This window comes from Anopheles stephensi, chromosome X (genome assembly GCF_013141755.1).
Source record: "Anopheles stephensi strain Indian chromosome X, UCI_ANSTEP_V1.0, whole genome shotgun sequence".
NCBI lineage: Eukaryota > Metazoa > Arthropoda > Insecta > Diptera > Culicidae > Anopheles > Anopheles stephensi.
Window position 1 is genome coordinate 8139040 of NC_050201.1, and position 26833 is coordinate 8165872.

Consider the following 26833-nt stretch of genomic DNA (forward strand, 5'->3'; position numbering starts at 1 on the left):
ATACAATACCCCATCCACGGCTCCCACCCTAGTCCCATATCTACCCCCCCCCCCTCCAACAATCCTCCCTGTCAGCGACATTCCAATGGTACACGATTGAATTATGATCTACGCTACGCGTAAATGGATGACCGATTATGGTCGACCATTTTGTTCCTGGAGCAAAGCTTCCGCGGCAAGCGTTTTCCAGCCGGCTGCACTTACCGACTCGGCACAGCTCAGCCGGATTTAGGAGGTGTGAAATAAATCGCAACGCCGATAATGGTTTCATCCCAATGTTTGTTTCCCCCCGTGTATTTAGGGAGGCTCAGCCTAAAAGCTACGACCTCCACCAAAAAAAAAACTTGGCTTTGACATACACCACCTCCTCCGCATGCCGGTTGGTAAAATGTAAATATATATCATTATAAATTTTGTACTTTATTTACCACTTTCTTTTCCGCGTTCGCAGTTTGCTCGGACAGAGTGCATCACGACACTTTTGGAACCTAGTAAGCCATTTCGGACCATCTATGGTGCTATCAATTTCTACGCCGGCCAAAGATGGTGGAAGAGATATTTTAGATTGGTGTGTGGCGGAAAGCTATAATGTGTACGTGTAGACGAGCTAGCGTTGGTGAGGTGACATTATTGCTGCAGTGATACGAGCGAAAGCGGATAAAGGATTGCTTGGTTAAACCTTATTATTAATGGTTTGTGAACGCTAATAGGCTTATACACGCAAAGGTGGATTTTGAGTAAGCTTGTGGACAACAAAACAAGAATGAGAAATAGTTTTAAGTAAATATTAAAGTAAATAATAATTACAACACGTTTAAATAAACATGAAGCGCAAGGACCGGGGTTCAAATCCCATCCGGATCGTTAGTGAGGACTGACTATGCAAGTAGGTAGTATCATTAAGTCTAGTAAGCCATACATGGCAGGCATTATCTAACAGGTTGCTCGGCCAAGAAGCGAGAGATAGAGAATAAAATGCTAATTGGTGCCGTGACCAGGATCACTATTATTTAAGTGATGTCTATCATTCAATCAAATGATTAAACTGAGATCACAATATAATTCAATTGGTTTTTAAACATGCAAAATATTTTATTCTGCCTTAAATGTACCTCAGTTTTTTTAGAAGTCCAAAGGGTGTAATTCAACAAAGATAATTGATGCCATGACCAGGATTATTCTTAAATAATTTTTACTAGAATAGAAACATAGCAGATCAATTACTTGAAATGTGTTTAGGTACTTGAAACTCATAATTTATCATGATAAATCTGCAGAATAGCTCGTAATTCTTGTAATTACGCGTAATTGGTGCCGTGACCAGGATTACCATGATTTGTTTTACCCTTCTTTATAACGTAATAAAATAAGATGAGCATCTCATGATGTGTTTCTAAAAGAATGATTGGTATCAGGACCAGATGGAAATTCAATAAAGATAGAGTTCAATTTGTAGAATCTTGAAGGTGTGCTGCAAACGAGTTTATGAGAATTATTGCTGACGTGACCCGGGTTTTTAAGTGAAGCAATGTAAGTAAAATGTTTGAAATTTATTCACCTACTTTCAAAACTCTTCTCATTTTTTTAAACACAGGTAAGCATTGAAAAGGTTAAAGGGAGTTAGTTAAATTTTTCTGGTGCCGTGACCAGGATTATTAATACTTATCTGCCCTACCTGTTGAAATTGAGTTATACTATTTCAACTTCAACAAATGTTTCTCGATAAGTTTTAGGGTTTGATAATGCAAACATCTTTTGAAATAGTGTTTAGATTCCCTTTAAATATGCATCAGAATTATTTGTAATATAAATTAGTAATTTGCAGGGTTCGTTTACCTTGGTGCCATGACCAGGATGAATATCTAAAGTAGAGGATTTTTAAATTTTTAAGTTTATTTTTGTTTAAACTAAATCTAAATTTTTGTTTAAACTTTAAATTTTTAAGTATGTTTTAGCTTGTTTTATTTTGAAACCATCCGAACGTTCTCAAACAAACGAAAGTATCAAAAGAAATCCAATAAAGGATAATAAAAAAGCGCTTTTGAGGATGAGCGAAACAGTTCAAAAATGCAAAAGGTTGCACTCAGCCCCTTCATCTGACTGACTCCGCCTAACTGACTGACTGACTGACTGACTGACTCGAGCATGATGATAATGATTCTTGATTCTTTTCTGCTGTTTCTTTTCCAGGCCCCCGGCACGCCTTCCCGGAGCGTCGTTTTATTGCTGCAAAGTCCCACCCGGGAGCCGAATGCGCTTATCGCGGTGCATCTTCCAAATGGTGCCACCGTTAAGCACCGTTTAAAAGCGAAGGAAGCATTGATTATTTAATTATAAAATTGCACGCTCTCCATGTGGGACGTGGTGGTATCGTTTAGCTGCGTCTTGTTGCTTACCGCAAAAAACAAGGGGGAACAAAAACAAAAAACAGCGTATTAGAAGCACTCACTTCGATGGCGGTGAAAAATTCAATCAACTTTAACTGGCGGTAAAATCACGTCACGCATGATGCAGCGTCAGCATGATGGTTGGCTGGCGAGCATTTTGAACGGCGGAAACGGGTTAAACATATTTTTAATGCGTGATTATTGTGAACGATATAAAGAGTTGGGGGATTTTTTCTTTTTGAATATTTCTTTCTTTATTACGAATATCGATGCAAAGTAGGAAGTGCTGCAAGGAGGAGCCCAACGCTGGAACGTTGATCAGGAAAAAAGATAAAACTGAATGGCAAATGCACCCACAAAAAAAAAAACCGGCATGCAAAAGCGTGACGAAAGACGCCAGATTCTCGCTCAGCCAAAAAAAGAAATGTGTCTCACGGATATCAGCGCACAAAATCTTGCACCCTGTCAACAGCTCACAAGGGCAAAGCTTCGATTAAAGGATCAGTTCGAAACGTCAGGATGACGCGTTTCGGGGGGTTTTTTGTTGTGGGCCATGTAACGTTCTCGTGAAACTGATTTACTTCCTGCTGTCCTGCCGGCGAGGCAGACGGACCAATTTGTACCGAGCGCAACTCATCCGATTATCCATCTGACAAGCGTTTCGCCGATCCGATTTTTGCGGGGTGAGGAGGGAGGGGGGGGGTGTTTTGCCCACGCAACACATCCGGCGACCAGTGCCAGAATGGTTTGCTGTCACTAGCCGTAAATCGAACGCGATAAACCGACGCGAATGCATCCGGGAGGGGAGCAAAGCGAGATGTAAAATATTAAAAACTGCACCAGAAACAACAACAACAAAAAAACCCCGAAACAACAAAACAGCCCCAGCACGAAAGGGCACGCATTAAAGCTTGTTTAATTTAAATTGCATATCATTACATTTGCGTTTTGTAATAAGCTTTTCTCCTCCACAAAAAAAAACTGACTCGATTGTGTTTGGTGCCCTTCGGGGTGAATACGATTGGTTGTTTGGTTCCGTAATTCCGAACTCCGCACGCCAAACGACCTCCGAGCGGACGGCTAACCGATGCTGCACCAAGTCCAGCCGGCATAACCGTTTACAAAACGAAGCGGAGGTTCAGGTTCAAAAAATTATCAATCTTTAAGAGTCTCGAGCGACTGCACGCAAAAAAGGTGAACGGAAAATGAATCAACAAAATAAATCCGGCGAGCGAGAGAGAGAATACGGATTGAAAGATATCGCACGGATACGGTACACATCACAGTCGGACACTGGTTCTCGCTGTTGACGCTGCTATTTACGCTGACAACGGTGCGCTGTCAGCTTTGACAGTTGCAGGCCTCTCATGATTACTTGTGTCGAGTTTGTTTTTGTTCGTTTTTGAAGGTAGGGAGACAACACTGAACGGTAAGTACACCGGTACTGCGATAATATGAAGATGGTGTTGGCGGAAGAAAATTTGATAGCTGTCAAACCCCTTTCGTTACCTACTCAGTAGATGCTAATTAGTAACGAACACATTTAGGCACATCAAACTTAAAGTAGGTAGAATTTGTCACTTTGTACCGTCTGCGTGTGCGTGAGTAAAAGGAACAGGATTTGCGGGAGATTTTGAGCCTGTTCCCGTTCTGATAAGGAACCGATCGGCATTTCCAAGACCGAGAAAGTAGCAAACGATGTTTCGCCGGCCCGACGAGACTTTCACCCCGGATCGATCGAAAGGAATACCTACCACGACCATCCGGGCCTGACAGTTTAATTGGTAGACTCGCCAAACCGTTCCGATCTCGCGAGGATTCCTCTGCCCGGACACATTCCAGATGCAGGCAGGCCCATTATCCTTTACAGTTTGCAGCTATCCACACAGTTCGCTTGCAAAGCACTTCTTTTGTTTCCAAAAGCGATTCCCAACCAAAAAAAAAAAAAAAACAATCCACCGCGTAACTACGAGAATCGATCAAAGCGTGTATTGAGGATATGGGGAAGAATGTAAAGACACCCTTACATTGCCTCGGTTGATAGAATGAGAGATCCTCTCAAAACTGCGAGCTTTAACTGTCGAGGGGGCGACCACCGTTACCTCTGCCCCAAACACAAGGGTGCGATAATAATGACATCTTATAAATTTAAAGATCGCCAAATGAGATTAATCCTTTTTTTTGCGTGGCGAAACGGGGCAGCAGTAGCGGTGGTTGAGCCGCACCGACCAATTGATCGAATCTTCAAGAGACAGACCGAGAGAGAGCGAGAGAGAGATGTTGAGAAATGCAAGCCAGAAGATAGAAACCAGGCCGCTCATATTTATGGCTGCCACTAATGATCCCTTATTTCTGGTGGTTTGCCGATTCAATCTACGCCCGCAATTCGAACTTATCGTCTCATTTTCACCGATCGCCACGTTTCTTGGCAAGGCGTGTGTGTGTGTGTGTCACATACGCGGGTGAAAGGTATCGTCCGATAGTTTCGCGGTGTAGGGAGCGACCGTGAACAGCACTTACCTGCAGGTGTACGGGGAAACCGTTTTGCCAGTCCAGACCGTCCGGAGAGAACGAGAACGCGATGCGAAAGGCGTGAAAAGAGCAAAAAAAAAAAGAAAATGAAATTAGCTAAATGTGTACACGCGTGTGAGAGTGCGAAAGCCTTTTGGGCTGCTCCGTCCAATCGAACGATATAATGTCCCTGCTCATCCTGCAGGCAGTAGGCAACCGCGTTGCGTCACTCAAAATGGCGCACGATGGGTGAGACCTCCCGGTGATAGGAGAAGGCGCGCAACAACACCCCTTCAGCACCCCTTAATGGAGGAGGGGGGGGGGGGGGGCAACTCTCTTAATGGGTTAATTCGAGGCGGTTGTTGTTAAGCGTCGTGTCGAACGATGATTGTTCGGTGGGTGCGTAATATATTAGACAGTTCTCCCCAGCAACCTCGCTCAGAAAGGGGGGATAATTTGAAGGTTTCCCTTCGAGGAGTCGCGCATCAGCATGGAAGATGATGCAGATTCAAAATATATTCGGAGCGATCCCCAGGCCAACATTTTTGGCCATTGATAGCCTCGAGGCCCCTCGCAGTTGCTTCTATTCAATTATTTCCACACCCTGCCGTAACAACGCTAAGCATCAACAGCAACAGCAAAAAAAACGAACGTCTCCAAAACGCAACTAAACACGCCGGCAAGGGAAGGGAAAATGGAAACCGGTGGTCTCGATTAGGCAGATCTTCATTCGTAGACATCATCATTTGTCACTGTCACCGTGATAGAAAACCTACAAAAGGGTTCAAACCTTCCATTTCCGCACCCGTACATCAAGGCGGGAGGGTCCCTCCTTGATCCTTTCGGGGGGGGGGGGGGTCCTTTGGTGGGGCGTGTTTAGGGGTTAGCGAGTTCAGGGGCCATTTTACACCCTTTGTGGAGCAGTGCGAGCGGCTGGGAACGCAAACAAATGGTCCGCGCGGATCGGATTAAAGGTTGATGGTGATGGTGAAATAACAACAATGTGGAAGTAGGATGTGGCGAAGTGAATGGTGAAGAACCTTCCTTTCGCTCTCGGTGATATGGTTTCAGCGTTAAGGGGGTGGAGAATCGGGCGCGGTGGTTGAAGATATCCCAGCGATGAATTAACGATACTCGCGTTGGGCAGAACTGCCGCACGAACTTCATACATCAGCCCCCAAAAGGCAGATCTTTTAATTTAACTGTCTAGGACCCGGCCGCGTCGGAGATATCCCATCAGAAAACAAGTGTGATATGTGATTCTGATAGATAATAGAAAGCATATGATATCATCTCGCCGCTGGGAACAGGGGGAGGGATTTCGGAATTCTTGGGACGTTCTCGTCTTTCGAAAGGATTCCGGCGGGATGTGTTGCGTGCCAAGACGCGCACGTCACCCGTGAAGTAATGCGCCCATCTCTCCAACACAAAACACACCAAAACTTAGCTTAATGTCCCGGGATTGCTTGTTCGTCTGTTCGGCGTGGCCACGGCTCTTGAGCTCCACGGTTCAAACGCACCCGTCGGGAGTGATCCTTGAGCTTTTGGCGATTATTTCTGAATACCATCCAACCATCCGATAGTAAGCTGGTGGCTATTATATTGCACCGCACTCCCCTAGAACTCGGGCGAGCAGCTCGGCAATAAAGCATTCCAAGCGTGGGTGGGCGGAAATAGCAATAACGAATATCCGCGTGGTCTGGGAAGGGTTTTTGGGGGTGGACTGCGTGTCGCGCACACATACAGACACACCATCGTCCGCACAAATCATCGGGACGGATTCGCTGAAGTTCACGCCCATCCTGGTGGTTGGGGATCCTTACGAAGGAGAAGGAGGTATAAATAGGACAACATTTATCCGATAGCTCAGAGATCTGAGAGAGATCTTACCAAGACGGTGGGGTTTTTTTGTTGTTGTTGTTGTTGGTTTGGAAGAGTATAGAGGTTAGGTGGAACCGGTTGTGTGGTGACGAATTTACGATTGGTTCGCGTGAAGATATGAAGATGGAGTGCGGAGGACACAGCGTCGGACGTGGTAGGACACCGCAAAGGAATCATCGTTTTATTTATCACTTTTATTGGAACAAAATTGCTCGTTTGTGTAATGCGTGTACCCGGCTGGCGTGCCAATTGTGTCAGTGATACCTCCAATGGTTTTCTGTGTGTGTGTGTATGTGTGTGTGCCCAGAAGGTATAATGAAGAAATCATCGAATCGCCCATAGTGTCTGTGACCCTAAAGAGGAGCACACAATCCGTTGCCCTTTTTTTTTTTGTTTGTTGTTTGCCCGGTATGGTGGACCCGTAGTTCTTGGTCCGGTGGACCGCTTCTCCCCGAATGCTACGATGCATTCGCCGTCCCGACTCCCTAAAACAGACATCGCATTAGTTCGCCCGGCCCAGTGAAGAGGATAATTGGCAATTTTGTTCAGGCGCGCGCAATCAACGAGCGGTTGACAGCGTCATTAATTTTTTGTTCCCCCTTTTCTTTCCCACACATCCTTCCCTCGCTTCCTTTCCGCCCACCCACGTACACTGCTCAGGGGTGTGTGTGTGTGTGCGTGCGTGTGTGAGCTTCTTTGGCTGCTTGATAATATTTTCTTTTTCGGTTGGAAACCTTTGCATGCTACCCCACACTCAACTCTCCGCTGGATTTGAAACCGATGGTGTACTCCTTCCAACTACTCCAACTATCTCTCGAGCATGTCCACCCTGGCACCGTCGGAGCGTATCCAATTTGTGCGAATGTCCTTCGATTGGAAAACCGATTGATCGATTACGAACGGTTTTGTTTTTTTTTTTTTCGGTGGACTGTGGTGCCGTTTATCAGGTCAACAAAACGGCCAACGGGAGGATTGCTGGTGATCCTTCTTCCGCCGGGCGGACCGGCAATTGGCAATTAAATTCCCCGCCCCCTGTCTCCCGGTTTACCGCCAGGGTAGGAGGAATGCAAATGAATTAATTAATCACAATCATCGCAGGACAGCAGCAGGTACGTTGCAGTCGACCAAGGTAGAGCATCCAGTGGTAGGACCCGCAGTACAGGCCGCATTGGTGAAAGCTGCTTATTTTTGGGAGATCCTCTGAAGTTTAAGTGACTAAGTTTGACAAGCCTTGGAACTCTTGGATCTTATCGAGAAAATTATTGCTTCAGCCAAAACACTTAAGCAGTCTCAAAGAGATGTCTAGAAGCTGTAAAAGCAAACATTCTCAACAACTCCAAAACCCTCCAGCTCCGTTCCTGACATCGCCAAGAGGATACTGCATCCATTCGTTATTCGAAACAAAAGTGCAGCTCAAGCAGGCGTCTGGCAGACGGTGTGATAAATAACATCAAGTTAAAAAAGAAACAACCACAACATGAAGCTATCATAACTTTACAAAACAACTCTGCTGCTGGTCATGTGCTGGTGAAAACGAAAACAACCGATACTAACTGGCCCATCGAGCGCACCGTACCCATCCATCAGCTGTCAGCAAGTGAACGATGGACGTACTGAAGCGATAGCGCACGGAGCCTGGCAAAGCACAAACAGAGGCGAAAAAAATGGACCTAAAGAACAATAATAAACAGCGCTCATGACAGTAGGCAGGGCAACTGTCATCCGTACGCAACGTGTCGATTAACTCCATTAATACACCGGTGCGCTCATCTCTTGCTACTGCTGCTGCTGCTGCTGCTGCTGCAGGTGCAACATTGTACGCCGTGCTTACAAAACTGGCTCACTCAATCACGCTCAACTATGTGTGTGTGTGCATCTGCCCTTTTTATTTTGTTTTGGTGCCATTATAATCGTATTCCGTTTTCGCAAAACGGTACCATTAAAAAATAACCGGCCGACCAATTTCTCCGACCTCAGCCATCGGGTCCCCGATGCCTGCCGTGGTAGAAAATGGAATTTAAGCGGCGGAAATGGATTGATTATGTCTCACGCACCGCGGGAGCCTGCGTATCGATGTCACGGTGGCAAAGCTGTCGACCGGGCGGCAGGATGACACATACCGAAAAGTGTCCGCTGGGCAGGGTTCACCAAGTGTGAGATAAACGATGTCCGCTGTTTTTTTTGTTAAACAATTCAAGACTCGAAATACACATGGTTTTAGTTGACTTATACCACACACACTCACATTGCTTGGAGCTACTGTGTCAGCTTTATTAAAAACAATTCTTCTTCTTCTCTTTCTTGGCCTAACGGCCTCTTCAGATCATGCCTCCCATTTCTGGCTCACTAGACTAAAGCTGGTGTCATTGCTCGGTCGCATGTGACTACTCGCACAGGATTTGTATGGGATTTGACAGCTGAAGTTTCGTGTCAAACCAAACTTCTCTCATCTGTCAATCCCATTCGTCTTGTGCGATTAGTCGCATGCTACTGAGCAATGACACCAGCCTAAATGATACCTCGTAGTTTGATACTCAGTCCTTAGTACGGGGTCACGGTCCGGATGGGATTAGAACCCTGGTCCTGCCGTGTGAAGACTGACACCGCTGTCACATCCTCCACTGGGCCTTAGTCTCAGCCTGAAAACCTTTAGCTGTACCAGCCTATATGATCTAGATGAAGGCTCTGATCTCTGACACATCTGCTATGTGTAAGAGACGAATGAAGTCACATGAGTATCAAAGTCTTTATAAACTTACTAAAAAAACCATCTTAGCTAATATGGACAGTGCTGCTAGATTGGATTATTTATAAGAGACACTTTGTTCTACTTCTTCTTTCTTGGTCTAACGATCTCTAAGCACATACCTGCCATTTTTGACTTAATGTTAGCGCATAGTTGGAAAGCAATGAGGTTTTGGACCCCGGTCCTACCGTGTGAAGACCGTAGCTGCTGTCGCATCTACCACCGAACGCCCTCCAGACACTACAGTGTTTCAGTCATACGGCCATGAATTGTAGACAGCCTTTATTATTTCATCTGGTAAACCCTGCAAAACCTTCTCCACTGCTGAAGTATCGGTTCGATGGGACGGTTAAAAGAAATCACTTGACGAAGGTTAATAGTGGCTGTTAACGGACACTGACAGGCTATATAAAAAGGTGTTCAAAGTCAAAGGTATCCTGGTGGTGTTAGCTTTTCCAGAAGGGCGGATAAACACGTCCCGGAGAGAAGATCCAAAGTTCAAGGAGGTATCCCACTTTATCCCCCAGCACCGCATAGAAAGAATCAACATAGCCACACACCATCAATCATTCGATCGGGAAAGTTTCCGTTTTGCTGCACATTTCTGGTCAATTTTTCAGAGCAAAACAATAGACACACACCGGAAGCGGCACGAATATCCGGACAAGGCATATCATCGATAATCCTCTCCATTCGGTACCACGCCCAAGGGTCGGGGTTTGGAGTAACTAGCATCTGGGAGCAAACTTTTTCGTACCAAACTGTCACAACCTGTGCACGGTCGTCGAACTAACGATGTGTGATGCGACAAGCAGTAGCTGAACAAACAGCACGCTCTACTGATAAGTACTGTTCCAGGCTGTCAACAGAATGGGTTTCTGGCTGCCCCGACTCTCCGGGTCTTGGCGAACGAAATTAATTGTCCCGTACCGGTCCCGTCTACAGCGCGTCTCGAGAACTCGATGGCACGCGGAACAAAACAAACCCGTCGCGGGCGATAAATGGAATCGATAGGACGCAGAGCACCCGGAACACGGGTCCCAAGGAGCACGATGAAGTCACGGTCCACTTGCCCGAGTGGACCTAGCGAGTGGACAGAACATTTTGCAGGTATGATAATGATTGAACTTTTGCGTGCGTGTGTAAGAATGCCGGTTACGGATCATCAATCATCTTCGATACTGACGGGTGTACCTGGTCAGGTCGCTCCTTTTTTGGGCCAAGGGAAAGTATTCTTCTTTGGACGCAGATCCCATGCAGGAACTCTCTTGCATTGAAAGGACATCGAATGATTTGTTGATTGTTCGGAATCGTCAGTGGGACTTTGAGAAGTGACAGGTGCTTACGGGTGGAAGTCTGGTCGTTTCGGCTAATAGAATCATTGTTTGAAGCTGTCCTGATGTTACTTCCAACAACACTACAGAGGATGTACCTACGAACACTCTTCCAGACTCCCAAAAGAAAACTCATAAAACCCTACGCAAAAAGAACATACCCAACCGCTTGCCACAACCACAATCGATCTGTCAGCATACCGAGAGTCAAAGACAGAAACCCTCCAAGTGTCGACCGAACAAATAAACATCCCGAAATCTGCATACCTCAGCGTGCTGTCATTACCGATATCGTCATAAATAATTGACTGACCCAAATGAGCAGCGGACCGTTTCAATCTTGCTTACCGTCTTACCGGAGAAAGGTTACCGATACCAAGAAGGACACACACACGCGCGCGATCGGCAAGGATTCAGTCCTGGAGCACACGCAACCACACCTGCCAACTCTGGGCGTTACGCTGGGTTTGGGGGTGCGCTGTAATGAGATCCGCTTTCTGCAGACGGTTGGCAATAATAGGGTGGAGGGCCCGAAGGCCTTTCGAAAAGTGCAGTACCTTCTCCGCTACCACACACAAAGTCACATCCGTCATCGGTGGTTGCGTGAAGTTTTGCTGTCTTGCAACCCCATGCTCCGCTCTAGATAATCCGGCCAGAAAAGTCTAGCGCTTGCAAAACTGACTGACTGTTCGCCGGAACAGATTGTTTGGTGCAAAATTTTGATTTATCGATGCGGAGAAGATACACCGCTGGAGAGCTGCGGTGGAGTGAGATGTAACTTTATCCAGAGCACCGCAGCCCTCAGCTGCAGATCAAGTTCCGCTCGGGCGAAAACCGTTTAAACCTGCGGTGCCAGAATGAAAGGAATGAAGCAAGAGTTGCAGCACCCGTGCACCTGGGATTCAATATCGCTTGCCGCGGGAGAAAGGGAAACCGTTGCATCCTGGAATGTTTGTTTGCATTACTTGCGGCCCATTTCACGCACCACTCGGGCGGGCACCCCTTGTTATTGTTAGCGGTCGGCGTTAATATGTAGCAAAATTTTCCAAACTCGCCTTCCATTTGGGGTGCATGTAGTGCGCTCGCCAAGAAAAATCACCTTTCCGGCCGATGATCAACATCGTACAGAGTTATCTTTCCTCCGTAATATGCTCCAGTTTCTGCCGGTTCTCTTTCACCAGTTTCTGGCTTGGCCCCTATTGGCGTAGCTTATCCCGCCCGAGTGTCCTATGCATCCAATGTGATGTCCACAGGCATCACACACACAAACACACACACACTTTTCGCATTAGCAGCACCTGGAATGGAGGGAGTATTTTGGAGCGCTGGCACTGGAAAAGGGCGAATGCATTCCCCGGGTGCTGTCTACCGAAGTGGGCAATAATTCACATTCACCTTTCGGGAGGTCCGGCATGGGTGAGTGGTGAGCGCGATTATCTGCGTCCCATTAATGTATCTTCGCTGCCTGGAATTACTGTTTCTGCTGTGTGCGAATCTGGCTGGCTGCGTGTGTGTGTGCGTTTGTTTTATTTGCTACCGTGGATTAATTATTAATCCTGATGCAAAGATCTCCCCAAACCCCAAACGCACCCAGAAAGGTTCACTGCCGCGAATTAATGAGGCCAAGAATGATGCGATGTGTGGAGTGGTTGGGCCATAAAGTTTATTACCACTTTCGAAGCGTTTCGAATGCGATCAGGCCCTGATCTGGACAGTCCGCAGTTCCAGTGCTGCGAATCACTTCATTGGACCCGGTGGGATAGGAACGTTTTGAGACTGGGGAACGAAGATCACAAGGTCTCTGCGATATATCAGGTGACAATAGGTGGATAGGATAATAGGGAGATAATTCAAATTGTAGTAAAAAAACGATACAATATCCCTAACTACTTCCAAACTTTCTCAAAACCCCCTAAATGCTTCCATCAATCCGTACCGATCGACGATGAAACGCTGTGGAGTGATTATTTGTTTTGGGCCTCGCTGATAAACACGGTTCAATTGAATCAATCAATTACCCGGCAGTGGTTGTCGGTACGGCGCAAACGAGCCCAATACATAATTGGCATCAATTTCATCCCATCTCCCGGACGGGTTGGGCTCCTGCTACTACTCCTCCCCTTTGTGCTTTGTTTCCAGCAACGAGAAATGGTTTGAATCCATTTTTCTTGTCCCTTTTCTTGCAAGGTATGGGTGAAGAAATTTTGCCGGGATATTACAAAAAACTGCGAATCGTTGGGCGAATAAGGAGAATAATGCAGGGTTTCCCTGCTCGTTCAGAATTAAGGAACTTCATTTATGTGGCCTATATTTTGACTAGGAAAGTGAAATCTTATAGAGTTAAAATCATGATCGAGCGTTGATTGGTGCTATCGGGATTATAATTTGTTTACTTCAGAAGGATTTTTAAAGGAAATAAAAATTGGACCTAGAATATTTGTATGAGTTTGCACGCACCGAGAAATCCTGGAATATCCCCAAGATATAAGAATTTATAACATATATGAGGGCGGCCCGGTGGTAGATGGGACAGCGGCGTCGGTCTTCAAACGGCAGGATCGTGGTTCAAATCCCATTCAAACCAACTCCCTCGTACGCAGGGCTGACACCTTATCTACTGGGAAAATCATGTCTAAGAAAGATAGAAATGGCAGGCTGGGACCTCTCGAGGTTGTAGTGCGTGCTAAGGGAGATAGAGATAGAGATAAGAATATATACCTTCTTCTAAAGTTTCATCTAGTGGCAAGCTAGCTATCAAGGTATGATCTTCTTCTTCGATCGTCCCAATGTTTTACTGGTCTGTTCATATAGAGCTTTGGCTGAAAGATCAGTGTACAGTCACGCTGGCTATATTCTAGACTTACTACGTCCGATTACTAGACCTAACGATATCACCACCCGCCATTCAGATTGCCCTCATATTTATTTAATATCGGCTTTTAATTGCTCCTTTAGCAGTTCTTCACTGATTAATTCGATCGCTTAACCAAAACAGACGTTTTTATCCATTTACAACGGCAACTTAAAAACCCTGCCCCTGGTTGAGCCGTAGAATCCGCTAAATATCTTATTTTAGCGATCTTGCCCGTGGTATCGCATGGTTCGGCATAAAGATACGTTAACCCACGATGACGAACTGCGTCTGTCATCATGGCCATCTGTCTGGGCCTAGCGTAAATGTGTGTGTGTGTGTGTGAGAGAGTCTGTTCAAGCGTCCTGGTCCTATTTAATATTTGGTATTTATTTAATGAATGCCGCGTAATGATAAATAATGACAGGTTAATGGGGTGTGCGCGGGGACGAAAATTCGGTACACCAGGATTCTGGCAGAGCGAGTCGGATGCTTTTTTTATTATCTTGCTTAACTTAAGCTCTCTCTCTCTCTCTCTTTCCCTCTCTCTCTCTCTCGGTCACTCTTTTTTCTCTCTCTGTTACTGCAGAACCCAGCACCCAGGCACGAAACCGATTTGCAGCCCATTCGTGAGGCTGTTGTCTAAAGACAATTGCTATATTTTCCATCCGTAGCCAAACCGTTTTGCAGGACTGGTACAGTTGAAGTTCACGTGCCCGTTAAGACCTGCGGTACCGTGAGGTGCAGCCAATGTTTTTTTATTACTTTTATTACCATTATTATTGTTATTATGGTTCTGGTGGTTTCGGCACCCGTACGGGTGCACTTCCCGCTGGGTTGCCGATCGGTGCAGTAATGTCGTTATTTAAGAAAACAACACAGTAGTGGCTCGCTGTTGTTGAAAAGCGTAAGGAGGTTCGAATGTGCGCCGCTGGATTTTGAATAATGCCGGCGATACCAACCGCATGAAGGAAAGACCCAACGAAGGAAGAGAAGAAAAAGGCAATCTGAGCAATCACTTCGCTTAATGGGAATTTCTTCGTCCGATTATGACACCCGAAGCATACTGCAGTTTACGGTTGCCCTTCGCTGCCTGCCTGCTGCTGCGTACCGTTCCTCAGAAAAGGAAGGGTGAGAGCTACAATTTATGTACCACAGGCATCCTCATCTCCGAACGGGGTTCCCATTGTTGTGGCGGCTAGCTCCTGTCCCGCGTTCCACTGACCCAGTCACCCAGGAAAGAGCATTTGTCTATCGGTCTATCCAGTGGCATCTTGGCCTGTGGTGAAGATTGGCTACCATTCTACCCCGGAATGGCTAGTATTTCATCATCCCGAGCTCCACGAATAGCTCTGCCCCTGTTGCGACCCCATCCGCGAGAGCCGGCGTCGCAAGCAGTCGCCTCATCTTTATTCAAATTAGTTCCTCCCGAAACACGCTTCCGGACGCTGCTGGTACTGGTCTGGTAGCCCTTTATCTATATGCTCAGTGTGGAGTGTCCTCCTTACCCGGGTAGAGCATTCCGTACACAATGTATCGACCGCATTTGGTTAGGAAAATTGGCCGTAAGTAGCAGGTACCTTAGCAGCGGGGCACCGTAGCTGTCAAATGCAATAGCGAAACGGACCGTACACGCTTTCGGGGAAGGACATTGCTTGCTTTTCTTACTTCACCACACTGATGTTGTCGATGCTGGAGAATACGTATCACACACACACACATACACTATCGGAAAGATAGCAAAACTAGCATCAACAAAAAAATAGATTTAAGCAAAACAACACAAAAGCAGCTTCACTATAGGCCAGAGGCCTCCTTCATGTGTGTGTATTCTGTTGGTAAGAGATGTGGAATAAAAAGCACGCAGAGAGAAAAAAAAATGGCGACAAGCTCAAGTTGTAAATAAAAATAAAACAAAACAAAAACCCCGGGGAAAGAAAAACACTTCTGGCGGAAAAAAAACATCGCCAGCCGTACGTGAGCAGCGGGCAACATCAGAACTGGAGATAAACTTAGCATAATGGAATTGTTTACGAGCTTTCCGGGAGGCTCTTGGAGGTAAGATTGATGAGACTCCCGAACTAGAGCAGTTCGTTGACTTTCGAAAGGACTGGCAAGCTGCCGGAACTACCGGAGCGCTAGACCACAACCGAATTACTCAGAATTTGTTTGTAACCCCCTCCGGTTGCTCAATCAGGCAGGGGTTTTTATTGGGTGAAAAATTACGACAGCCTCTCATATCGCTTCAATTTCCTGGTATTTGACAATAAATTACGCTTCAACTATAAAGCAGAGTAAGAACATAATTTAGGGAGCTTCGTTTGTATGACACACTGTCGAGGGAAACGCAGCCTGACTGGACGCGTCCAACGGCGCATCAAAGCCACTCCAAAGTGTGTGATGACGACCACCGGGCTCGTTAGGTCATCCGGTTCCTGCTTGACCGGTGCTCACCGCGGATTGAACACCATTTAAGGGATGTGTCGGGGCTAATTAACAACAGTACTGCGGAACTCTCGCCTTCCCGCTGTATCTCTCGCGACAGGACCAGCCGAAAGGTGATAACTTTAGCAGGTTTTTTGTTGCTGTTGTTGTCTTCTGTGCTGGACGAATTTTCCATCTTTCCGAACGTATTTTGTCATTTCTGTCGGGAGCTCCGTCAGTTGTTTCTTCCTGTTTTTAATGGGAAGGCTGAGGGGGGGGGGGGGGGATGGGATGCCAGGGAAGCAGAGCAACCGAAGGCACCTCCGCATCTAGTAATTACGGTCAATTGGTGCGCCAAACAGTTGGTGTACGTTTATGGCGACAGGAAATTTTTTTGTTGTTGTTTAGTGTGCTTTCTGATGCTTTTGGAAAAATGGGCTCGCTGAGCACTGTAGGCTCAATTTGTCAGCGAGCAGTTTCGGGAACCCCTTCTGCTGATGTTTCGGTGCGATTCTTTCAGGTCTCTCTCTCTCTCTCTGTTGTCTTGCTTTCGTCGCTGAATCTGGTCGCGTGCAGACACGTCTAATGGGGTGGGATTTTTTTTGTTTTTCGTTGTTTCGGTGTCGTGCGGTGTCTTAACGAGCGCTTAAAGATCGTCACTTTTACCAATCATGCCGTGTGCTCTGGAGCGCAATGTTTTATTGTCCGGTCCTCCGTATCATTGGAGCGTTTAATATCGGTGGTTTTAAGGGATTTTGTTTCCCCGCTTCCCGCTCCCTCTCCGTTCGCTGCAAACAGGCTTTTCGGTTTTTGGTCGTTGTATTTAATCAAGTGTGGCACACCGCTCCCTGGTCGGTAAGGCTGGCCGCAAATTTGCAATGAATAATCACCGGTCGGCTACTTAGACCTGCCCCACCGGAGCTCGGGTGATGATCGAACCGGTGTGCCAGCGAAATCGAAGCGAAAAGGCCCGGATCCAGATGATCAATGGAGTATCCATTTATCATACGCTACCCCAACGCGAGCTATTCGAGCCGTCTTTCTGAGGTCTTTTGTGTGTGTGTGTGTGTGACTTCGATGAAGACTACACAATTTGCATGCGCTTACACACAATGCACATCATTTATGTCCAGAGTTTTTGGTGGAATTGAATGAAGTTACAGAGCATGTGAAAATTACTCAGATACAAGATGCATTATGGGGAGATGGACACTGGACCCTAGCAAGACTATGCACTTAAATTGCTGTATGAGGAAGTTCTAAAACATCTGATCGCCATTTTTTTTGAAGAATAGAATATTTTTCCTGCCCAGATATACCACTAAACTTTAAGTTGTAGAATTTTTGATTATTTTCATAATATTTTCAACTAACGAGACTACTAAACTAAACTGAATAAAGCGATGTAAACAAACAAACTCGTCTCGCTAGACCACTGGTCGAATTTCCCCGTGCCGTGTAGGAACGATCCCAACGCACGGACCTAACCAGAAGCTGGCAGGATTGATGGTTCAGGTCAATAAAATCTCGGCGAACCTATTCATCAAACGTGTCCCTGGCGATACGAATGACCCGACCGAACACATCCCAAGCGTATGCTTCCACACGTGGTTGGCGTACCTCACGCCGGGGAAGGACCGTTGGTGCAATTCGTCATTTTTGCGAATTTTGCTTGCGATGCGTCTAGCACATCGAACCCCTCCCCCGCACCACACTACCAAGCTTCAAGAATAGCGCGAAACGACAAATAGAAACCTAGAACGGACCTCGATTGGTCGTCATCCTGAGCATGAAACGGCGAGGTAAGGTACCGCAACGCACGTAATCCCCATATCATCGCGATACCATTGGACGGGTGGTTCCGTTTCGCACCACGCGTATGGCCAATCAAACTGATTGACCGCGCAAAGATGTGTTGCGCTGGATTGAAACCGTAAGTCGTGTGGAATGATGGATTTCTCGTTTGGCGGTGCGAACTAGCTGTGTCAGTTTTATTGCGAGAGCTTCTTGCAATGCTTTTACCGGTGAAATTTTTCCCAAAATGGGAAAACGGTGGTGGTTTTTTTTTCTTGAAGCGCTGTGTTCACACTTCTGGTCTGGTCATAGATATAATATTGCTCTCTCTCTCTCTCCCCTTCCATCCCGTGGTAGTGTGATTTATGAGCGAAATGATTGATTGGAGGAAGGATGTTTTTTAATATCCACCCTTCGCGCTCGCGCGTATAGAGCATCCTACGGCTCCATGGGGAGGGAATGATTAAAATATGTTTTGTTTCCCTTGCACCCCTCCCCCCCCCCCCCCCCTTGAATGGCACTTCCGTATCCGTTCCGTCAAAAGCGGAAGGATGATTGAGCCGGTTTTTCTTTCAATCAGTCCATCGCCATCTTGAACGGTTCGTACAGCGCGGGCGGCCGTTAGAAAAATAAAGCCTCCAAAAATTAGCCGCAAGTGCTTTCTCGATTACATTGCACTTTTCTAGAAGATTTTTCTTAAGGAATCCGAATATTATGAGGCTGCATAATATAGGGGGGGAGATGCAAATTAAACCGGCAGTCCAAAAATTTCCCAATGATGCATGATGAGCGATCCCAAATGATGTACGACGAGCTGGTAGTGAAGGAATAAAGTAATGCCTAACCCTCGCGAAAGAAGCTTTATTTATTAGACGATGACGTAGGTAAATTATTCGTAGGTTTGGAAATTTATGACCTTTATATGATGTGACCGGGGCAGCAGTAGTCGCCGCTGTCCCTGCCGCCTGCTGGGCTCAATTTGAGGTTGAAAATGTTGATCTTCATTCAACTAAGCTACTCTCTTCTTCGTGAAATACAGGTATTTTTTCTAGGCTTTTATTATAAGACTAATGTATTCTCTCTCGCTCTTTCTCTCCCTTTCTCCTAGCCTAATTATACACCTCTCTCTACCTGTCCCGTCCTGACTACTCTCTCTCTCTCTCTTACATGGGTAGCAGCAAACCAAGTTGAGATTTGATCCACAGCCTCTCGACGCACCAAACCAAACGTCTAACGACATTACCATATGGCAGCTCTCCCAATTTAAAGCAAAAAGCATCATATCAATCTGAGTGAGCTGAGATTCCAAGCTGAGCGACAGAAGAACGATTCTTACCTCAGCTGTCTGTTTAGAATAATTTCACCGATCTGTTCTATATTGTGACAGCTTTGTCTTCCCCTACTTCACGCAGGTGTCAAAATTCCACTTAAACAACAGGTGTTCCCTTGCAAACGCCCCAGCCGACTGAAACCTTACACCGAAACGCCCAAAGTCGGCCGACTGTTTGCTTTTGCTTTATGCCCATTGGGCGGATTTGTGTGTGCGTGTCGATTGTTGACAATAAAAGTTCGTAACATCTAATCTGCTCTAATAATCACGGTTTTGCGGGACCGTGAGCCTACCAAAATTGGTAAAGCAAATCCCTCCTCCCTGCGTCCCGTTGCTTCCCACCATCAAACTCCTCATCTACGAGAGCCCAAAGCCGAGCAGCGGAACACCCAGCGGGAAACCTTCTTTGCAGCTTAGGGAGGCCTACAGGGGTTCGTATGTTCTGTACCGTTGCCTGTCTCGACCGGGCATATCTAGATCAAGACAAAAGTACAATCCAGCATCCCCGTTTCAGCCACCCGAAGCCCCCCGCGGGAGCAACACAGAAGCAACCAGATGAGCAGATGCAACGGGGGTACAGATCGGTTTACGTATATTGATTGTCGGTGAATAAATCGACGCGTAGACGACCAACGTGAGCACCGAATGTACAGAGGAAACAAAAAAACGGAAATGACAAGATGGAGCAGGCAAGATATCGTAGCAGCAACATGTCTTCAAGAGGTTATTTCGTTTTATGATGACGATCTATCTATGGCGGTAGGTACTAGTGCTCCATTCGTCAGTTGTTTTTTTTTCTGGCGTTGACGAGTTGCAGGAGAACCCGGGCCACCCGATAGTGAAAAGAAAAACAACACGTACAACACTGCTAGGGAGGGGAAGGTGGTGGTAGCGGTGGAAAGGATAACATAGCCAAACAAAGCGAATAAAACTCATAAAACCCGAAAGCTAAACGCACATACACACATCATAACAGTAACCGATACCCGAAGCGACTAAACGACCACTTCATTCCTGATCGTCTGTGGAGGAAGAGGGGAAGGGAAAGAAGAGAGGGGGGAGGGGGGGGGGGTGTAGTATTTTGTGTCTGCTCTCTCTCTCTCTCCCTCTCTCTCTCTCCCACACCGGGCGAATGATTGTTTGCCTAGCGATGAATACCTCGGGCCGCAATCCGGAAAGTAAACGCCTTGCACCCTGCCAAATATCCCGGCGAGATCCGGGCAAGATCCCGACAAAAAATTCCCCTCGCGACCGGCAATCAACCGCAAAGACGAGTGTTTCGCCAAACGATGACAAAGTTGTACACGGTGCGGTACAGCGTCGTCGTCCCGTGCTCCTAAACTACTCCCGTGGAGAGCTCTTCAGGGGAAAGATTTCTCGGGACGAAGTTTGCAGGCCATCATAACTAGAAACCATTTTGTAGCATTGTCTTCCAAAAGCCATTGAGCATCGCAATTCGTTTAAGTACGCGAAATGCACATTTGCACAGCGGTGTGGTGCTCCCACGCGCAAGGCACCAGACAGGGACCATGTGTCTTGGAGGTCGGGCAAAGGACCTCACGCGGGGTATAGGGTGAGCAAGTTGATCGCTCTTTCTTTATTGGAAGATTTTTTTGTTTTTGTCCGCTGGTTCGTATCGAACGAGTCCCACTGTTGTAGCCCCTGTACAAGCAACGAGCACAGGAGCAGAGAGAATGGTGAGGATGTAACTGAATGGTGCTAGAGCGTCGCAAGATGGTGGAAGGGCGGTGGGCAAAACAACACCATCGAAATCGAACCAAGTGCAAGTCGGAATGCTATCAAGGGTATTACTTACCATCGCCCGGTAAGCCGTGTCGGAAAAGTTTTCCTTCCCCCCTTCAAAAACTCCCCAAGCCCGTGACATTTGCCGATTGTCGGGAAAAGTTGTGTCTGGTGTTTGCTGGGGCGTAGAGACGCGAGGACAATGCAAGCGGGAGGTTGGGGTGGTGGTGGAGAACTTTGATTTTCGAGATTTCACTCTCTTGTTGCTGCACTTTACACGTGGGCGAAAGCATCCGCTTAATAGACGATAATCGGTTCTTGTGCTTGGTATGGATCTGCCTCCCTGTGTGTGTGGATAGTATCAGGTCGCAGTTCTGAGGTTCGCTGTTGTGTTTCGTCGTTGTGCGTTTGGGGGAAAGTGCTGGCAAACAATTATATGCGCCCGCTAATTGAAGCTTCTCACGTCCAGTGTTTCACGGGGGAGGCTTTCCCCATATGAGCGGTTCCGCGTACATGTGTCAATCTGTCAAACACCGATCAGTGTGCAGTTTCGCGTGGCGCGTGGCACGTTTCGGCAACTTCGGTGGTAGGAATATTGAACTGTGGTAGGCTCCAGCTCCAGTACGAAGGGCACGGCGTTGGGAGATACTTTCGCCACCTAATGACTGGCTGAAAGTATGCAATTTAACGCGATTGAAAGGTTCCACAGTAGCTGGTGCTGCTCGGCAGCGACGCGAACCATGGACGGTACCGGCAATTGTCGCAGACAGTTCGTAAAGGGGCGGTTGCTAAACGAGCTCGTTACTTCGCCCGCTGCTCGGGCGAGAGAAAAAGTAAACACACCATAAGAACCGTACATAAATTCAAATTTATCCCTTTTTCTTTGGTTGCTCGCTCCCACCGTCACTCCAAGAGCTTCACTGGAGTTGGGGGCCCTCCGGGCTGGATGAAGATTTGAAGCGATTGCGCGTGTCGCCGAAGCACTCATGTATTCGTGGTACGACCCAAACCGAACCGAACCAGCCAGACGGCCATTATCGGATTAGAATAAATGCAATACCATCATCGTTTTGCAGGCTACTAAACGACCTTCCACTCGCGCAAACCGGGAGACGATCCAGCCAGATCGTGTTACAGATCTGTATTTTAGCGTTCTCATGCGCCGGAATGAGGTGTTATAATATGTTGGCTGCTGGAGTTGAGTAAAAAGGAGAGGGAGGTAGATAAGTAGATGATACGACCCTCAGACTACCGAGCAGCCTAATTGCACCCGAGTGCTGAGGTTGAAGATATCAAGTTCCACACGTCTGTGCGTCTGCCGTCGAGATATGTGAAGTTGTGGAAAGATATTACAAATCTTTTGCGTCTTATAAGGTACGCTATACAGTGCAGGTGTTACTTCCACTACAATAATGACAGCTTGATTTGATTGACGATCATCGATCATCTCTGCCGTCATGCAGACTTCAGACAGTCAATTTGCCAATGGACCAAGTAAATGCGATTAGCCGTTGGCATCCATTAAGAAGCGGTTAATAGGATACACTTTCGGTGAGTGCTTGTGTGAGATGCACTTTAAGCCCCGTTTCGGTGACGATGATCGATCGAGCCGCATCACACTCGGTGAGTAAATGGCGCCACCACCAGCACGGCGGACACCTGTCAGATGGAAATGTAGCAGCGGTGCCTTACCTGTGTCAGTGAACGGCTTGCCGAAGTATCGCATCACGCTCGCCATCAGTGGACCGTAGCTCAGCTGCAACCCGTGGGTCATCGTGTGCACCAGAACGCCGACCACTATCACCACCCAGCCCCAGCCACCCTCGGGATAGTAGCGCCGGCAGAGCAGCCGCCGGGCGGCCATTAGCTGCTGGAACGTGGGCGACGGTGGAATGCCACCCGTCTTCTTACAGTGCCCTGCCCCGTTACCGAGCCCGTCCAGCCCATCGATCGGGCTGCCGGGACCACCGGGACCGCCCGGTCCACCACCGCCCTGGGACTGCGATATCAGCGGCCAGGAGAGGGCCCGTATCAGCGAGGACATATCGCGCCGCGGGGATTTGTGTGTTTCAGTTGATTGTTAGTTGATTGTCGGCTGGCTGGAGGAGGTTGATCTGTGACGCGCTAGTTCGTATCGGCAACCGTTACACATCTTTCACTTAGTTTTCACTGCACGTTGCAGCAATCGAAGGACAACGAAACATTTATGCAACGATTTTGCTACATCAACCTGTTCGATTCGTTCACTAGTTAGAAGTTGGGAAGCTATACGAGGCGATACTAAGAAACTCTTACATATCAACTAAAGACGCTGGAGGTTCGATGCCATAAAATCCTTTCTAGGTGTAATCCATCGTTTTTTTTTTGTTTTCTTGCGGCGAACTTCAAGAAGGTGCACTTGAATGGCGTTTCGACATCTATCGATACGGCCCGCATGGTTTTAAAACAGATGGATGTTGGCCGATAGCTCTGATACTCTCACACGGACCCAACCCAAACCCCATTTCCCACCAAGAACTACAAACTCCACGAAGCAATAGAAGGCGAATAGAGAGAGAGAGAGAGAGAGCAAGAAAAATGCTGCCAATGGAAAGTGTGATGAGTTTTCGATTGCAATACACAACGCCACTCAACGCAACACACTACGGTGCACTTGGCACCGAAGACAAGTCATACACTTTACATCGAAAAAAAAAACTAAGGCGCAGCCACCTAATGAAGCTTATTGGTGCGGCTTCCCTCGCTTCCCAACCGAATGGCAGGATGGATGCGTGGGGTTTACATACATATCGGTGGCCTGGGACTGTCGGTATGATTGAAGCCGAACCGCAACCCTTACGGCGGAAGTGGAGGACTTTTCTACTTGACCGTCTGTGAAGTCACTTGTGGAGGTGCTGAGTGCTGACGGGTCCACACGTCGTGCGAGTGGTCCGAACCTTTCGAAAAAACGGTCGTACGCCACTTGCCTCGTAGTGTTTCCCTTCGTTTGTGTGTTCTTGTTTTTCTTTCTCTCTCTGTAGCTCATGCAACGAAACCCGACCCGATGTGCAGTAGGTCATTCGGGTTTTTTTGTTTGTTGTTGCAGTAAAAAGCAGAAGATGACGATCGTTTTAATATCGCACATCATAAAACAACATTTATCGTCCCGCCGTGGATGATGAAGATCCTTTCTTGCAGCGAGTCACGCGATACAATCCATTGACAGATGAAATAAACATCGAGCGTGAACTGGCTGCGTGCGTAATTAGAGCATTCGATCGAGTGAGCGCTGTTGATCGAGAGTACGCTTTCCTCTGTTTGCATAGCGTCGTTGAACGATGACCTCCAATTGACGTTTGGAATTGCATTCGGCAGAGAGTAGGTCAGCAGTAAATAGTATCGATGTCATCGGGTCATCTTTCATTAAGTTTCCCGTAAGACACCGACCGTCCCGCTGCCCAAGGATAGGCATTTCTTCTCCATCCAACCGTACCTTTGAATTCTTGAAAAAACCAACAGTTGGATGAGAGTTTTGTTCGCTGCAAAACTATTGGACGTCAAGTGCGAAGAAACTGGCGTTTTAAAGATTTTGCAAAATCTATTCTACATCCTGCAAGAACGAGAGAGCATCCCTTCATACGTGCGTCAAAGAGTTATGGCACCGTAATCATCTGTCACCTCACATGTTAATCTACCTCCATTATATCGTTTATGGCGCTACTCTCGCACGATTGTTGTCGCGACCGTTCGGTGGCCGCGTTTAGTGTCACATAAAAATTTAATGCATCTCGCCAAGTTAAGGTATGTGCGTCCGCACAAAAAAAAACTGCAAAAAGCAAACAATCGAAGCAACAATTTATTTCACTAGCGAATGTTTCAATTTGTGGGGCTGAGAGTGTACTTTTCAAAAATTTATCTCCCACCCTGCGTAGGATAATCCTATATGCTTCTTTTTCAATAGCACCACAACAAATCGCACAGGTGTATGGGTGTCGAAATTTATTAATGAATAAATTTACATAAATTTTGCCACCCGCGTACTAGCCGTGCATGTGGGAGGGTTTGTACGGTTTTGTTTTACCTTTACTGATGGCATTTGCTACTGTTTATTTCTTGCCCGTAACATCGCGTATGCACATTTGCATCCGTAAGCGCGAGTGTGTGAGCAAGATCGGGTACAGTGGTGGGCAAAATAATAAGACCGTCTAATTTTGTTAAATCGCAATTCAAGGAATAAAGTTGTTTTGGAAAATTTTACATTTTGTAGATGAAATTTTAGAAACTTTTTATTAATTTTAACTAAATCTGATTAAACAATTTTTTTTCTCCAAATCCACTTTTTTCAGTTAAATAAAGCCAAATACAGGAAACAAAAAAAAAACCACTAGTTTAATTTCATTTGTTTAAATTCCTTTTTAAAAATTTATTCATTCGCCTTAGAGCACTCATTTCAACTGCATGAGAGTCAGCTGCTCATTTTAGGATTTTCAGCTGATGGAAAACAAAATTTGGCATATTGGCCTATTTGTTGTCGCCTATGTGTTTAGCATATTGGCCCTGTCGGTCGAGGGATATTTATTGATAGGAAACTTTATCCCGGGCATAGGCGATCTTTAGCTGTTTGTCAAGTAGTGTTCCTAGCCGACTTGGGCTGTGGGATAAATTTCGTTATATTTTTCTAATATTCTATTGCGTTTAACCTTTTTGAAAAACGGACAGACTTATTTTTACACTAGGTCTTCGATTTTCTATATCCATGTAAAGCAAAGTATGTCCGATATTTGCCATCTTTTCGCTTTGCTTATCGATTTCCATCACTGCTTGTGGGTGTTGCATATCCAATACAAATGTATCATTTAAAAGATTATGAAAAATGCCTTATTTCATTAAAAAAATTGAAACGTATAATTGCGCTATTAAAATACTAAAAATCAAAATATAAAAAATTTTGCCTAATCCCGTACAAATTGTATGACAGGGAGCTAAAACCGTTTACTTTACTACTTCAAAAATATTTTTATTCGTTAAAAAAGGTTATCTTAAAATAACTTAAGCTTCTTATATTTTTGAACGATTTTTCAAATAATTAAAATAGCGGAGAAAAATATTTTCCGTAGGTATTCGTATAGTGATGTCATATAAAAAAAAATTTCAGGTGCCAAGATAAATTGTTAAAGTGTGTGTAAAATTATATATGTGAGTGTGTAATTCTCTACAACTTACTAGAATATAAGATTTAGATTCTCTTAGAATTTAGAACTCTTCTAGTTTCTATTTTATTCTAAAAAAAACAGGTGCTCGTATAGTGTTAAGGAATGAGTGCGTAGTTATTTTTAGATTTTTTATTCAAACTCCATAACTTTTTTTTGCATACATAGGAAAGATTTTTTTCCTAAATTTTGAATAAAAAACATCTATTATAAGTATCGAAAGCCTATAATTTAAAAATGGAATAGTTTGGGTGGTCTTATAGTTTCGTTCACCACTGTAGAACGCCGGGAGCGAAATGCGATGAAACATTTCCTGCCGAATGCGTTAACTTCGAACCGCTTTGCTCATCTATCGTCAAATATCGTTGCTTATTTTCTTCACACACGCACGCACACACCCACACCCACCTTCGCGGCCGGTGCGTTTTTCATCCGATGCAACCGATGCTTCCCGATTGTTGCTTCAAGCAGGAGGCTACGAGTAACTAGTACGGGCGTCTGTCGACACATTCCGCCCCGGCTTGTGTTTGGGTTTTCCTCCGCAAAAACGTGCCCACCGCGGGGGGCGCACCTCGGATAAACAATGTGTGTGAGTGTGTGTTTGGGTTGCACAACCCTCCTCCCCCACTCCTCCCTATCTATA

The 26833-nt window shown here is 46.2% G+C and overlaps 1 protein-coding gene across 7 annotated transcripts in view; it reads right to left on the minus strand.

Annotated features, from left to right (window-relative positions):
• Nucleotides 1-26833, minus strand: part of LOC118517408 (monocarboxylate transporter 12-like) — a 105743-nt gene that overhangs the window by 38515 nt on the left and 40395 nt on the right. The window contains exon 2 of one of the 7 annotated variants that reach the window (XM_036063491.1): nucleotides 22694-23170. The exons of 5 other annotated variants lie outside the window; for them this stretch is intronic. In XM_036063491.1, coding sequence (XP_035919384.1) covers nucleotides 22694-23045 — 352 coding nt within the window. In that variant the 5' untranslated portion in view covers nucleotides 23046-23170. Of the gene's footprint in view, nucleotides 1-22693; nucleotides 24058-26833 lie in introns of those variants that run through there. One more of the 7 variants, XM_036063490.1, reaches the window with a different exon arrangement.